This window comes from Pseudorasbora parva, chromosome 12, assembly GCF_024679245.1.
Source record: "Pseudorasbora parva isolate DD20220531a chromosome 12, ASM2467924v1, whole genome shotgun sequence".
Classification (NCBI taxonomy): Eukaryota; Metazoa; Chordata; class Actinopteri; order Cypriniformes; family Gobionidae; genus Pseudorasbora; species Pseudorasbora parva.
Genome location: NC_090183.1, coordinates 5,713,744 through 5,728,587, shown reverse-complemented (window position 1 = coordinate 5,728,587; position 14,844 = coordinate 5,713,744). Strand labels below are relative to the sequence as shown.

General features: G+C 38.6%; 2 protein-coding genes across 19 annotated transcripts in view; one reads left to right on the top strand and one right to left on the bottom strand.

The window, feature by feature from the left end:
* The first annotated feature begins 350 nt into the window (after positions 1–350).
* On the top strand, positions 351–13,772 carry hyi (hydroxypyruvate isomerase). Of its 2 annotated transcripts, none has more exons than XM_067458878.1 (8): positions 351–626; positions 1,379–1,490; positions 4,252–4,366; positions 7,537–7,615; positions 7,716–7,765; positions 11,450–11,519; positions 12,765–12,986; positions 13,423–13,772. In XM_067458878.1, the coding sequence occupies exons 1-8, from the start codon at positions 428–430 to the stop codon at positions 13,476–13,478; spliced, it is 903 nt and encodes a 300-aa protein (XP_067314979.1). In that variant the 5' UTR covers positions 351–427; the 3' UTR covers positions 13,479–13,772. The 2 variants fall into 2 exon arrangements, with proteins under 2 accessions (XP_067314979.1, XP_067314980.1); XM_067458879.1 differs by having other exon boundaries at positions 355–626; positions 12,852–12,986.
* LOC137093882 (KICSTOR complex protein SZT2-like) overlaps positions 13,628–14,844 on the bottom strand; it is a 114,721-nt gene continuing 113,504 nt past the window's right edge. For all 17 annotated transcript variants that reach the window (XM_067458859.1, XM_067458864.1, XM_067458870.1 and 14 more), the window contains one exon: positions 13,628–14,687. In XM_067458859.1, the coding sequence (XP_067314960.1) occupies positions 14,544–14,687 (144 nt within the window). In that variant the 3' untranslated portion in view covers positions 13,628–14,543. The remainder of the gene's footprint in view (positions 14,688–14,844) is intronic.

Below are 14,844 nucleotides of genomic sequence, written 5' to 3'. Positions count from 1 at the left end.
TTGTTTTTTTCTGACAGCCCCCTTTTTTTGTTGCGAAAAATGTCTCTAATAGGTTGTTTAATGCATAATGTGACAACAGCCATAAGAAATGAGTAAAAGTGTGACAACTAGCACCAGTCACCAACCTTAATAATTATAAGAACATAATTATTAGTAATATTTATAATAATACATAACATACATTGTTGTTAAACATGAACTATATGAAATTATGTGTAATATTAAATAAAAATTGGGTAAACTTTGAGGCAGCATAGGCGTCTGTGCGCATGCGCGCAGAGACACGTGTGCTGTCAGCTGAGCGATGAGGATGTAAACACTGAGCACGTGTTCAGAGAGCGGCTGATCAATAAGCGCTGGACCTTGATCATTCGGTTAGTCTGTCTCCAAAGCAGCCGTGTGTGTTTGTCCTGCTGCAGACGTTTCAATGGCCCCGTTGAAGTTTTGTGCCAATATTTCATGGCTCTTCACGGAAATGCCGGAGTTCACGCAGAGGATGCGGGCCGCGGCGCGCGCGGGATTCCGAGCGGTCGAGGCGGCGTGGATCTACACAGCTGACCTGAAAGAGTTAAAAGCCGTGAAGGACGAAACTGGACTCGAATTTGCGCTCATAAACACACCACCGGGTAAGACAAACAAGCATTTAAAGTGGATGACAGGCAGGTGTAAATGTACAGACAAGCAGTCAGTCAGATAGATACTTTATTTTGCTATTCTCACTTACAAATGAACAATAGTGTCCTACACCCACTAGTAAAAAAATAAAAAAAATAACTAGATAGATAGATAGGTAGATAGATAGGTAGATAGATAGATAGAGCGTGTTCAGCTCAGTTAAAGGTCTCTGAGGGTGTTTATCACAGACAGGAATAGAATAACTTTGAGTTCATTGGTCACAGATATAATGGTGCTCCATATGCAGATAGAACTGCTTAATGGAATAGATCCGACCTTTCTCAACTCACGGGGGAAGCATGAACCGGTTACACTGATCTGATGCAATTCTGCTCTGATGTAAGACTTGTTGCACCACACCAAATCACCATTAACACTATTGAAATTCAGTTCTCATTCATTTCTGTTTTACGTCAGCTATCCATCAGATTTTAACTTAAATATCCTCCACTATTTTGTGCATCGAAGTGACATACACAAAGACATACAAAAAGGGCTTTTTGTCCAAGAATCAAAATGAATTCATAAATACAGTCAAACAGAAAAGTTAGAAGATATTGCAAAGTGATGTTCTGCAAACCTTTCTGAGGAAGTTCCCAATGCTGACAGAAAGCTTGGCATTTCAAATCTCCTTGATAATGTCATGGCCGGTAATGTCATGATGGATCTGATGTGTTCTTTGTTGTGTCGTTTTGTCCTCCAGGGGATTTAAATGCAGGAGATTTGGGATTGGGTGCTGTCCCTGGGAGAGAGCAGGAATTCAGGCAAGGTTTGGATCTGGCGGTGCGGTTCGCCAAAGCACTGGACTGCAGAAGGTACTGGTGGGAGTCTCCCACTGTGCTGATGTTTCATATGCACAAAGAGCAGGATTTTAGTCCAGTAGAAGGCTACCGGGATGATAAAAAAAAAAAAAAAATCCAATTACACTTCAAACAGATTTCCCTTAAAGATGTTTTCTGTCATTTTAGGTAGTTTGCACACAGACTGTATGTTCAACTGGTAATTTTTCCAGTACATTTGGTTTAAGTTGTCATTTAGCAACAGTCATTAAAGCAGCACTAGGTAACTTTTCAACCTTCATAATATATTTTTTAAGACTCTTGTGATGATTCATCGACTTACAATAGGTTGAATGACACGTCTGCCATAGCCTGATGGGGTCTGTATCGTTTTTAATCGTACTTTTAAACTTCGGGTTTCGGGTAGTAACCCGAGAAAAAGAAAAGAACTACAAAATTCGACTGCTTTACGGCATATACGTCACTTCCACCAACACACACACTTCCTTACATTCGGACGTGCGAGCCCAACTTTGTTCGTCGGATAATATAGTCATGTCCGAAGCAGCAGAGACAAATAAGAAAGAAAAGGTTTTGTTGGAGGAAAGCAATAAGAGGAAATGAAAAAATGATGGGATTAAAGGCAGGACGAGGATCAACATGTGACCAGGGTTTGCTCGTCGGCGTGAGCTGAAGGAGGCGTGCCCGACCGATGCGGTCCTGCTTGTTATGGTGATTACCGACCACTCAAACATTGAACTGAAGTATCATATAGATTCTGTAAAACGCTAACCAATAGACTACTATAATGACGCTGGCTTGTAAACATGAGCATCGTGATTATTTGGCGTTTGAAAAAATAAAACCCATGAAATTATATTCATATGACATGCTGAAACATATGCCACTGACTGTAACGTTACCTGGGATGAAGACATTTCACACGCGACGCCAGAAGAACTGTTCAGGGCAACTGTTAGTGCTGCACCGACCCGCGGGACGCTTTTATGAAGTTATTTGGCCCGCACCACTGTATATATTTTTACAACACGCCGCGCACCCGCGACCATTAAATAGACATACGGGGTCCGCGGGTTATGAGACGAACCGCGCATCACTAGTTCAGGGCTATCAGGGTTGTCATGTCAACAAATGCACGCGCGATGGCATCCCCTGTTGTAGGAGGACAGCTCTTACGACAGTAGTTGAGGACATTATTTTTTCCAAACTGTAGGGGGACCCCGAGAGCAAAAGTAGCCAAGTGGGGCTTTAAGTCATCTTGTTTTTATTAATATGATATTCTAATATGGATCTAGATTACTGCAAAGTGCATGCACAGAGTAACGTTATACCTTTCAGCACACTCAGATATATTGAGTATGATTGTTTTAACCGCGTAAAACAGCGCTGTGTTACCCCACATACACGACGAAAAGAGCGGAAGCAGCGACTGCAGCCTAAGTATAATAAAAGCTCAGAGACCGGTGTTTGCCGCATGTCTCTCTCATTAGCATTCGCTCTCAAGGACTCCCTGCTTTATACCATCATAACATTATTAAAACTTCAATACATTCGCTCATTCATAAACATGAGTGCGTCAGATTCCTCTCCATCGGCTGTGGAGGTGAAGAGTCATGACTACAACTCCCATGATTCCACACTCATTCATGACGTCATCAAGCTACCCCTTTATTTTGAATAAGCGACAGCGAGTGGTGAAACTTACATACTGTGCCTTTAAATAAAAACTAAATGAGGTGTCCCACTGGGAATCAGGCCTCGTTCAGTATCCCGATAGATTACATTGGTTCAACGTACTTTTAACGGGTAGTAATTTTAACTCCTGCAAAAACATGTTAAGATTTATATAGTTTAAAATGCGTTATAATGACCATTAATGTCTATGGTTCATATACTAGTATAACTCGTATAGGGTGTGGAATCAAGCATTTTTCATTCTTACTGTTTTTAGTTAGCTTACCTATGAGCATAGCATATATCTACCTGATTAGCCTGCTATCTTAGCTTATACACCACACATTTAAACTTACCCCTTTCAGTTATTATAATACTGTGTAATATGTTTGTATTATTATTTGTGTCTTTTTTCTATTATTATTAACAGGTCATCTAATAAATTAATTGTTTTAGGTATGTCATGGTTTATAGTATGTTTTTCTGTATTATTTACATTCTACATTATATTACGAGATGTATTATTAATGTATTAGTGTGCACTTTTGATCAGCCATTTAATCTGTGGGGACTTGATTTCTCCTGACAGAAATACAAACCAATACAGACAATGAACAAAATGAGTGTTGGATTTACATGGAAGAGATCCCTTTTATTGCTTGTCGCTTGCTGTCTGGTTTGGACACAAAATGCATAATATAACTATAACAGGGATGCATCGTTTCAATGGCCTGATTTATATTCACAGTGGATCTTTCAAAGTTCCCTTCATATTATGTAAAGCATAAAACAAGCCTCCCGCTCAATGCGTACGGAAGCTGAGAGACTGGAAAACAGAACTTAAGCGTCTAGACATGAAGGTTCACGCTGTAACGCACTAAAATAGTTTCAGATCTGCTGAAATTATCTCCCCGGAGGCTTGTGTCTGTGCGCCGCTGCCCCACGTCTAAATGTCTTATCTCACACATTCACATCCTCCACAGGAACCTTGTTTTCTCGATCAGCTGCGATGTGCAGGCGATCATGAGACGTACGCAGTAGGTGATCAGCTGAGGATGTTTTACCTCTGCTGAGAGTAACTCATGCTAATGTTTCTGTCCAGGATCCACTTGATGGCTGGGAGGGTGCCTGCGGGGGCAGAGCGCTCTGCCGTTGCCATGGAGATGGAGGACACCTTTGTGCAGAACCTTAAACATGCTGCAGGTGTCCTCTCAAAGGTGACCTCCGCCCCCATTACAGCATCAGGGCCAGAAGGCGTTTCTCAATGTCAAGGAAGGATCCTCGGAAGCCAGAATTCTAAGGATGCCACGTCATCGACATCCGACGAAGGACTGTTCCAATGTCGAGGATCCTCGGAATTCAACCAAGGACTGAGTCCTTCGTTCGAAAAATATGTCATATACAGGAAAGGATGCATATGAGTAGCCTTCGCGCACTTCGCGTTCTCAAATCACCCACAATACTATGCGCGCAGCTTTGCTATCAGACGTTCCCGGAGTCGGACTCGGAGCGTGAACGGGGCAAATATGCTTGTATCGGAGTTTGTAGATGGGAAGGAAGGAGGCGGGAACCGGCAAACGTTCAACAACTTTATAATAGCCCCCTCACGGGCGACTGCCAGCACACACATAATAAAACATTAACAAACCATAACATAAAGTCCAGGCCTAGTCCTCTCTCGTCTTCCCCGCTCCTCCAATTATACTCCCGTCACTGCCGTGAGCCGAGAACGGTGTGGCGATCAGCTGCCGCTCATTATCACTCCACCGGCTTGCTTTCACGGTCCCTCACCTCGCTGCTTGCCACAATGCTTTTATTTACGTTACCAAACATTTGTTATAACCGTAGTAAATATAAGTAAAGTTTAACGTTTAAATGCCGGTACAAATTACTACTGTATTGATATATAAAAAAATACAAATAATGTTACACATAACGTTATTGACGGCCAACAGACCTTTTCACTGACGTAATGACGCAATGACGTGCACTTGCTAGCCTGTTCCATTTACGTGTTCTCCGAATGCTAAAGAGGAGCCTCGCCTAGCCTCTGAAGGAAGTGACTTGGAAGGATCCGTCCTTCCAAGGAAGCATCCTTGACATTGAGAAACACCTACAGTGTGTTCATATGTAGAAGTTCAGGAGATTTTCTGTGAGGGTTTCTTGAAAGGCCTCCACATTTCAAATGACAACAGTGGTTTGGGCTTTAGTATTTTGATATAGTAGACTAATTTATTTTACATTTTCAAGTTATCAATTATAGTAACTTGTACAAATCCGATTACAAAAAAGTTTTGACACTGTACAAATTGTGACTAAAAACAGAATGCAATGATATGGAAGTTTCAAATTTCAATATTTTATTCACAATACAACATAGATGCCATATCAAATGCTTGAACTGAGAAAACTTATAATTTTAAGGAAAAAATAAGTTGATTTTAAATTTCATGGCATCTCAAAAAAGTTGGGACAAGGCCATGTTTACCACTGTGTGGAATCCCCTCTTCTTTTTATAACAGTCTGCAAACGTCTGGGGACTGAGGAGACGAGTTGCTCAAGTTTAGGAATAGGAATGTTGCCCCATTCTTGTCTAATACAAGCTTCTAGTTGATCAACTGTCTTAGGTCTTCTTTGTCGCATCTTCCTCTTTATGATGCACCACATGTTTTCTATGGGTAAAAGATCTGGACTGCAGGATTGCCATTTCAGTACACGGATCCTTTCTCTACGCAGTCATGATCTGTTAATTGATGCAGTATGGGGTCTGGCGTTGTCATGTTGGAAAATTCAAGGTCTTTCCTGAAAGAGACGACACCTGGATGAGAGCATATGTTCTAGAACTTAGATATACCTTTCAGCATTGATGTGCCTTTCCAGATGTGTAAGCTGCTCATGCCACACACACTCATGCGTCCCCATACCATCAGAGATGCTGCTTCTGAACTGAGCACTGATAACAACTTGAGTTGTCCTTGTCCTCTTTAGTCCAGATGACATGGCGTCCCAGTTTTCCAAAAAGAACTTCAAATTTTGATTCGTCTAACCACACAACAGTTTTAAACTTTGCCACAGACCATTTTAAATGAGCATTGGCCCAGAGAAAACACCTGCGCTTCTGGATCATGTTTAGATATGGCTTCTTTTTTGACCTATAGAGTTTTAGCCGGCAACGGCGCGGTGGATTGTGTTCACCGTTTTCTGGAAGTATTCCTGAGCCTATGTTGTGATTTCTATTACAGTAGTATTCCTGTATCTGATGCAGTGCCGTCTAAGGGCCTGAAGATCACGGACACCCAGTATGGTTTTCCACCCTTGACCCTTACACACAGAGATTGTTCCAGATTCTCTAAATCTTTGGATGATATTATGCACTGTAGATGATGAGAACTTCAAACTCTTTGCAACTCCTTTCTGATATTGCTCCAGTATTTTTCGCCACAACATTGGGGGAATTGGTGATCCTCTGCCCATCTTGACTTCTAAAAGACACTGCCACTCTGAGACGCTCTTTTTATACCCAATTATTTTGCCAGTTGACCTAATAAGTTGCAAATTGGTCCTCCAACTGTACCTCATATGTACATTTAACTTTTCCGGCCTCTTGCTACCTGTCCAAACTTTTTTGGAATGTGTAGCTCTCATGAAATCCAAAATGAGCCAATATTTGGCATGACATTTCAAAATGTCTCACTTTAAACATTTGATATGTTATCTGTATTCTATTGTGAATAAACTATAAGTTTATGAGATTTGTAAATTATTGCATTTCTTTTTTATTCACAATTTGTACAGTCCCAACTTTTTTGGAATCGGGTTTGTAAAAGCAAAAAATACAAAAGCCTAAGCTAAGACTTCTGATTTGATCAGTAATCACTAATAATTAATTAAAATATAAGTTAATAAATGTATGCTCATTTATGCAATGACAAAAAAAAATTTCTCAAGTCAAATCGAGACTATACTAAAACATGCATATGTGCACAATATAAACATATTGAAATGCACTTTGATGTACACTACCGTTTAAAAGTTAAGAATTAAAAAAAGAAGAAGAAATTAATACTTTTATTCAGGAAGGACACATTGAATTGATCAAAAGTGATAAGGTAAGACATTTATAATGTCTTACCTTTCGTTTGAAAAAATATGAAACGACACAGCTGTTTCAAACTGATAATAATTGTTAATGTATCTTGGGCAGCAAATCATCATATCAGAATGATTTCTGAAGCATCATTAGATTATTGAATTCATTTTATAAATTAAAAATTACTCCACTGAAGACTGGAGTAATGATGCTGAAAATTCAGCTTTGATCACAGGAATATTACATTTTAAAATATTAACTGTGGCTCTTTATTTTGTGTTGTTCTTTGCTGTACAGGAAGGCATTCTTGGACTGATTGAGCCAATCAACACCAGAATAACAGATCCACAATATTTCCTCCACTCCCCACACCAAGGTAAGGAGGCTTTACGTTTTTTCTTCATGGATGATTGTGAATTTGTTTCCGGATTATTTACGCATATGTTTTTTTTTGTCTTGATCACCACGTCCCGTAGCTGCTGTGATTCTACAGAGAGTCAGTCATCCCAGCATCAGGATGCAGATGGTGAGCGGAATCCACTTTCTGCACAGCATTATAGTCAAGCTTTTTATTTTGTCATCATTCATGCAGCTTTTGCCATCCTTTGTTTTTTCCAAATGCAAAAAATGTTTATTCAAAAAAAAGTACACATAGGAGCAAAAACCAGACAGGGACCAGGAAACCGCAACAGCTTCACACAGGGAGGTAAAGACAAGGGAAACAAGGGCTAATGAACAACAAGTGTGAACTAATCACGGTAACCATTGAAACTAACAAGGTAGGCAACGGAACAAAGGAAACAGCAGCTAAACATAGGAAGACAGAATACAGAAACAATGGGAACAAAAGCACAAAATAAATGTCAAAACTAAGAGAGTCTGAATGGGTTCCTGCTCATCATCATCATCATCATGAGGGGTTTAATTCTCGTCTTCATCAGACCGCGTCAAACGTAACCCTGCGGGTTTTCTCTGTTCATTATGCGAGTTATGTTAAATAAAGCATTAAAAAAATATATTGAAAATAACTCCCTAGTATTTAAAAATATATTTTTCTTCATTCTACTCTCGTATTTGATGTTTCTAAATGTACCACGAAATGAGAACGTCAATATATTTCTCCTCCCCTACCGAAAAACACTCGCTGTGGCTGGATGCGCTCAAATCTGCCGTATAAGGATGATTTCATGTCACATTTCAAATACTGACAGATCGCAGGTTTTCAATAAGCTGACAGGACGCGGGTTAGAGTGTTTACATGCCAAGTGAAATTGGTGTAATGGGCAAAAATCCATCTCTGACGATCGGTTTATTCTTAAGGATAATCGGGTTAAGAACGTCCATGTAAATGTACTTATTCACTCACATTATTTAATCTGTGATCGTGACGAGCATTACACTTGCATTATTTAATTCGTAGAGCTTTTGCAATCGTAAATTAATTTAGACATTTTTGTCTCTTTTTTTTTTTTTTTTTTTTACATGAAAACAAGCGAAGGTGATTCTAAATGTTGAAGTTTAGTGTTATCTATTCATATTAATTTGAACATATACAGTCTTGTTCAAAATAATAGCAGTACAATGTGACTAACCAGAATAATCAAGGTTTTTATTATATTTTTTATTGCTACGTGGCAAACAAGTTACCAGTAGGTTCAGTAGATTCTCAGAAAACAAACAAGACCCAGCATTCATGATATGCACGCTCTTAAGGCTGTGCAATTGGGCAATTAGTTGAAAGGGGTGTGTTCAAAAAAATTGCAGTTTTTCTTTGACTGTACAAACTCAAAACTATTTTGTACAAACATTTTTTTTTTCTGGGATTTAGCAATCCTGTGAATCACTAAACTAATATTTAGTTGTTTAGTTGACCACAGTTTTTTAAAACTGCTTGACATCTGTGTGGCATGGAGTCAACCAACTTGTGGCACCTCTCAGCTGTTATTCCACCCCATGATTCTTTAACAACATTCCACAATTCATTCACATTTCTTGGTTTTGCTTCAGAAACAGCATTTTTTATATATATATATATATATATATATATATATATATATATATATATATATATATATATAGCAACTATGGAAGCTTGCATCCACCACAGAATAAAACCATTCTGATAACTTTGAGTTTATATCTCACACTTCAGAGGTTAGTGATAAACTCTAAATTAATAGATTTTGATATAAAAAAAAGATTTAGAGTACGTTTACAGCATTTTACACATACAGATGACAACGTTGTCAACACAATCCCTGTTCACATGCATCCGTGAAATCCCTTTATTCTGCTGCCAGGCCAGTAGATAGCAATGACACTTCACTGTTTTCATAAATTCTCATTTTTGTAGTTTATATGTAGTATATAAAGATGATAATGGTATCATTTTCAAAGGTTTGTGTATTCAGGCTCCAGTACAGTTATCATGTAAACAAACAGCCAAAATGCATGGAAATGTTTGGTAACACTTTATTTTAAAGAGGTCCTATAATGCCCTTTTTTATAAGATGTAAAATAAGTCTCTGATGTCCCCAGAGTGTGTATGTGAAGCTTTAGCTCAAAATACCCCACAGATATTTTTTATAGCATATTCAAATGGGCACTTGTGTCTCTTTAAATGCAAATTAGCTGGGGACCCCCTTTCAGGAAGAGGGCAGAGCTTCAAGAGCTCATGTTAGCAGCTCCGGTTAACTCACGCAGACATGCACAGAAAATGTCTGAAACTGTTCAGCCTTTTATGTTCAAACCTAAGTCAGACAATGATGGAGAGACTCAAGAAGAAGTGACAACATGTTGAATGAGACAGGATGGCATTGACTAACATGTTGTTATCGTGTACAGAGTCGGTGTACGAGGCTTAACATAATGACGGCCGAGTTGCGTTTGCATTCTTCTAGTAAACACAGAAACTGGCGAACGGCGGTCTTTCGAATCAGCTTTGACCGCGACTCTGGAAGACTTGGAGTTAAGCTTTTCTGCATGATCATATTCTACATTCCTTAATCCTCCCCAATACCGAAACGTAACAACTACTGTACTAACTTTTAATAAGCAGTAGTGAGGAATTTATTAAAGCAAAAGTCATAGTTAATATTTAGTTAATAGTGAGAACTGCACCCTAATCTGAAGTGTGACACATGTACGTACTATAGTAATAACAGTAAATGATGCATAATTACAAGTAACTAAACTAAACCCTAATCATAACTCTCCAGTGGGTACACCCTAATTAATATTACTCAGTACTTATGTGTAAGTACAATGTAACTACGTCACCTTACAATAAAGTGTTGCCAAAGTTATTTCAGTTGGTAGTGGTGTCGTGTAAATGTCTCCTTAAACCTAAAAGTCATTCGTGTAAGATAAAAAAAAAGTATGACATGTGGTGGAAACAAGCTTCCATAAAATCCCACATTGCAATCCACCAATACTGGGGAAAACAGGATTTTCCTATTAAGAACCCTTCGCATGGAATAATTAAAAACAAATTGGTGTCTATTGGTGAATTTAAAGGCCTCATAAAGACAGTGGTAATGAAGGCATGTGATTGGTTTTGCTGTGAGGATACTATGTTCTAATATTTCTTTTTATTTTATATTTGTTGCATTTTAACATGTTGTCAACTGTATGGCTGTTATCTTGGCCATGTCTCTCTTTTAAAAGAGATTTTAATCTCAATGAGACTTCCTGGTAAAATAAAAGTAACTAAAAAAACAAAAAAACAACAACAACAACTCTGCAACCTCATAGTGAAACCACTCACGTTTTCTGATAGAATGTAGTTATCTGCTCTTTCAACCCGTTGTGTTCCACACGTTACCTTAATTTGTGTTCTTTGTAGCAGCAGTGAGAAATTAGCATCATATGAAGTCATTTTCACTTCTCTTATAACGGAGCGGCTGCACTGCACATGCTGTCCTTTCCAGAATAATAAAATCACTTGCAGCGCTCGTTGAATCCTGCGCTGAATAAATCATATGAGGGGAGTTTGTCGAGGGACGCCGGTGCATTAGGCAGCTGCCGTGTTTGTTTCCAGACGGCGTAGGAAGGACTTGAGTGCGTTTCTGAACGGCCCTCCGTCGCCAGCTCAGCTCCGTCTGAGGCAACATAAAACCCACAGCGAAGATGATCAACCGCAATCTAGAACAACACCAGTTAGAAGCAGATGCATGACTTCAGATTACACTGTCACTCTCTCCTTTTGCAGGACATCTACCACTGGCAGATCATGGATGGCAACTTAACACAAAATATACGCAAATACTTACCAATGACAGGTAAATGTGGGACTGCATGAAATTAGAACTTATCTTGACTCTTAAAAGGATAGTTCACACAAAAACATCATTAACCCTTAAGTTGTTCCAAACCTATGAGACAGTTTCTTCTGTTGAACACGAAAGAAGATATTTTGAAAAATGTTGATAACCAGACAGTCGACTGTAGCCCCTGACTTGCATAGTATTTTGTCCTACTATGGAAGTCAATAGCAACCATCAACTGCTTTATTATCAAGTTTATCAACATTTTTTTTAAATATCTTCTTTGTGTTCAACAGAAGAAAGAAACTCATACAGGTTTGGAACAACTTGACAAAATATTCATTTTTGGGTGAACTAACCCTTTTGCTGACAGATATTCCTGTTTTTTTCTCTAAAGAAACAAAAATATCCAGTCTAGAAAGTTACAGGAATCGGGCAGTCTTATGAATCATCTAGTGTCAATCATTTCTACATCGTTGTTATTTAAGCATCATTAATAAAATACCGTTACACACTGCCTGCTTTTTGGATTCAAATGTGCAAATGCTTAAGAGTCAACGATTGGATCATTATTATAGTGATAATGTTTCTCATGTAACGTTACACAGGTCTTCTAACCCTAATTGATGGAGTGTGTAGCTTTTCATTTCTTTAACAGCCATGTAGGAAGACACATCATGACCGTATTCCAGGATGACAATGTCAAGATTCATCATGAAGTGATGATAATGATTATGATGAGAGTGATTTCATATTTCCAGACCTTAAATTTATTGAAAGTCTTTGGGATGTACTGGAAGAGACTTTACAGAGAGCTGGACTCGTGCATTGCCAATACCAGATCTAGACCAAACATCGATACACCTCTTGATGGAAATAAATGTTGTGATGTTATTTCCATCAAGAAGTGCATACATTTTTTGCCTGATGAATTTTGACATTGTCATCCTGGAATATGGCCATGATGTGTCTTCCTACATGGTTGTTAAAGAAATGAAAAGCTACACACTCCATCAATTAGGATTGGAAGAACTGTTGCCAAACATATAACATGAGAAACATAATAATTACTAAAATAATGATCCAGTCATAGATCATCAATCAATCATTTGGTTATTTACACTTTTGGTTTATATTTTGAGTTAGAGACTATTTTTATGCGTTCTATTTTCAGTTTAATTTTAGTTAAACTGTTAGTAAACTTTTTGTGTTAGTTATTTTTAAGTTTTAGTTTATTTCAAGAATTTTTTATGGTTTTAGTTAATGATACATCAGGCCAGAAACAGCCGTGCATTGCAGAGGAAGATCTGTCTATCACCTCACGGCTTTACATCTGTCGCAGCGCAGGTCACATCCAGATCGCTCAGGTTCCTGACCGCCATGAGCCGGACAGTGATGGAGAGCTCAGTTTCTCGTACCTCTTTAAACTGCTGGAGGAGCTGGACTATCAGGATTACATCGGCTGTGAATACAAACCTCAGGGTGAGTGAAGGAAAGCTCATAGTTTAAGAGCTTTTTATTATGAATTCATTTCAATTAAAAAATGTTGCACAAAAGATCTTAAACGATTAGGTTAAATGGTATGAACCTTTTGAAAGACGCTTTAATATTACATTTGTGTTCCAAAAATGAACATAATTCTTAAGGGTTTGGACTGACATAAGGGTGTGTAATCAATGAGACAATTGTAATTTTTGGGTGAACTAACCCTAAACTGTACACGGACACGGTTAACCAAAAAGAAAACTGATGTGACACTTTTGTGGGTCCTGAACTTACATTCATATCCCACTTGCAGCCACTGGGATTCAAAATGTTACAATATGCTATTCAATAACTTGGGTTGAACTTACGTTGCAAAGAGTATAGAGTGAAATTTGATTCTTAGGAATTAAAATTTGTAAATTTGATTCTCTAGGTTCCACAGAAGCGGGTCTGGATTGGTTCACAAGATACTGGAGCAGTTACAAATGAGGACCAATTCCTGCATTTTCTAAAAGGGCACCATGTATTAAAATGCCAAGACCCTACTTTTCTACGGCTTAAAACGGACTCCCAATTTCAATCATTTTATTCATATTTAATTTGTGCATGGCTATGAAATACTGTACATGAACACTTCAGATGTTTTAATTTAAGATTTATTGTCAAGCGTTTTTTTTTCTTACAAACCCGCCTCTATTTACATAATATACAAATTACAACAGTTTCAGACTTGAATTGCTAATTAACATTCAAAATTTTTAATAAATCTTGCTTTCAAAAATGTCCAGTGTCCTTAAAGAAAACAAAACGGTAAACACATTTTATTCTTCAGTTTTTGTCATTATGGGAGTTAGATCATCCCGATACATTTGGTTTCCAAAGGTTTCGTGTCAAAGGCTTCCCACGATCTAGTGCCATTTCGTTAGTAGGAATAATCGTTACGCCGCCCTGCATGATGAATGCACAAGACCATGCAACTATTTCACAAGATTCTTCTTGATAGGTGAATATAACGCACTAGCTCCCTTCAACTTCATAAGATAAATTAGAGGCATAAAGGCACTTTTGGGATGATAAAATGGCAGTAAAAATTATGTTGCAGAAAGTGATACATTATGGGGCAAAAAACTATCCAAATTGCAGAAACAGGTGGTTCTCAAAGAGCATGAATGAAAACTTCAGACTTTACGTAAGCCCAATCTAATGTGCTACAGAGACATCGGTTTCCCATCAATAGCTGAGAAGATGAAGAATAACAGCACAAATGAACACTAAGACTATAGAAGGACAGTATGGCTTTGGCAAACCAGCGCAGTCTCACACACCACTATACACCCCTCCAAGTTTACCGCACTCAAATCAACAGGGCGGCCCATTTAGCTGTTTTCCTGTGCAAAATGATGGCAATTTAATTGCGTAATGCAACTTGGCCGACGCAGCACTCATTACATACAAGATGCATTTAGTCTGCATGTGGGAGGCTCAATCTGAGCACAAACTGATTTCAGACGGCGAGAGAAACACACGAGGCCGCTCGCAGAGGTTTGCACATGTTCACAGCAGGCCCGTCCAGAGGTTGTAGCACGCGGTGTTGATGACGGACTCCAGATGGTGGTACATGGAGACCAGCTGCGGCGGAGGACTGCTGCTCGGCTGGGTCTGTGCGGGTAACGGCTCCCTAAAGACAACCTTCAGACTCTAGAAGCAGAAGAACAGAGGGTGAAACACTGGGATCTGTTTGACATGTGCAATGAATGAATGAACACGCCCAGGTCAAATTATTACAAATAAACAAATTAATGTATAAATAACTTCTCTTTTTTAATTCATCATAATATATTTACATGATACATAA

Bases quoted from the DNA above. Each gene is read 5' to 3' on its own strand.
- hyi (XM_067458878.1), top strand. From the start codon at position 428: ATGGCCCCGTTGAAGTTTTGTGCCAATATTTCATGGCTCTTCACGGAA. The intron at 7,766-11,449 runs GTGAGCGGAATC...CTCCTTTTGCAG, and splicing joins CCAGCATCAGGATGCAGATG to GACATCTACCACTGGCAGAT. The intron at 11,520-12,764 runs GTAAATGTGGGA...TTATGGTTTTAG, and splicing joins CAAATACTTACCAATGACAG to TTAATGATACATCAGGCCAG.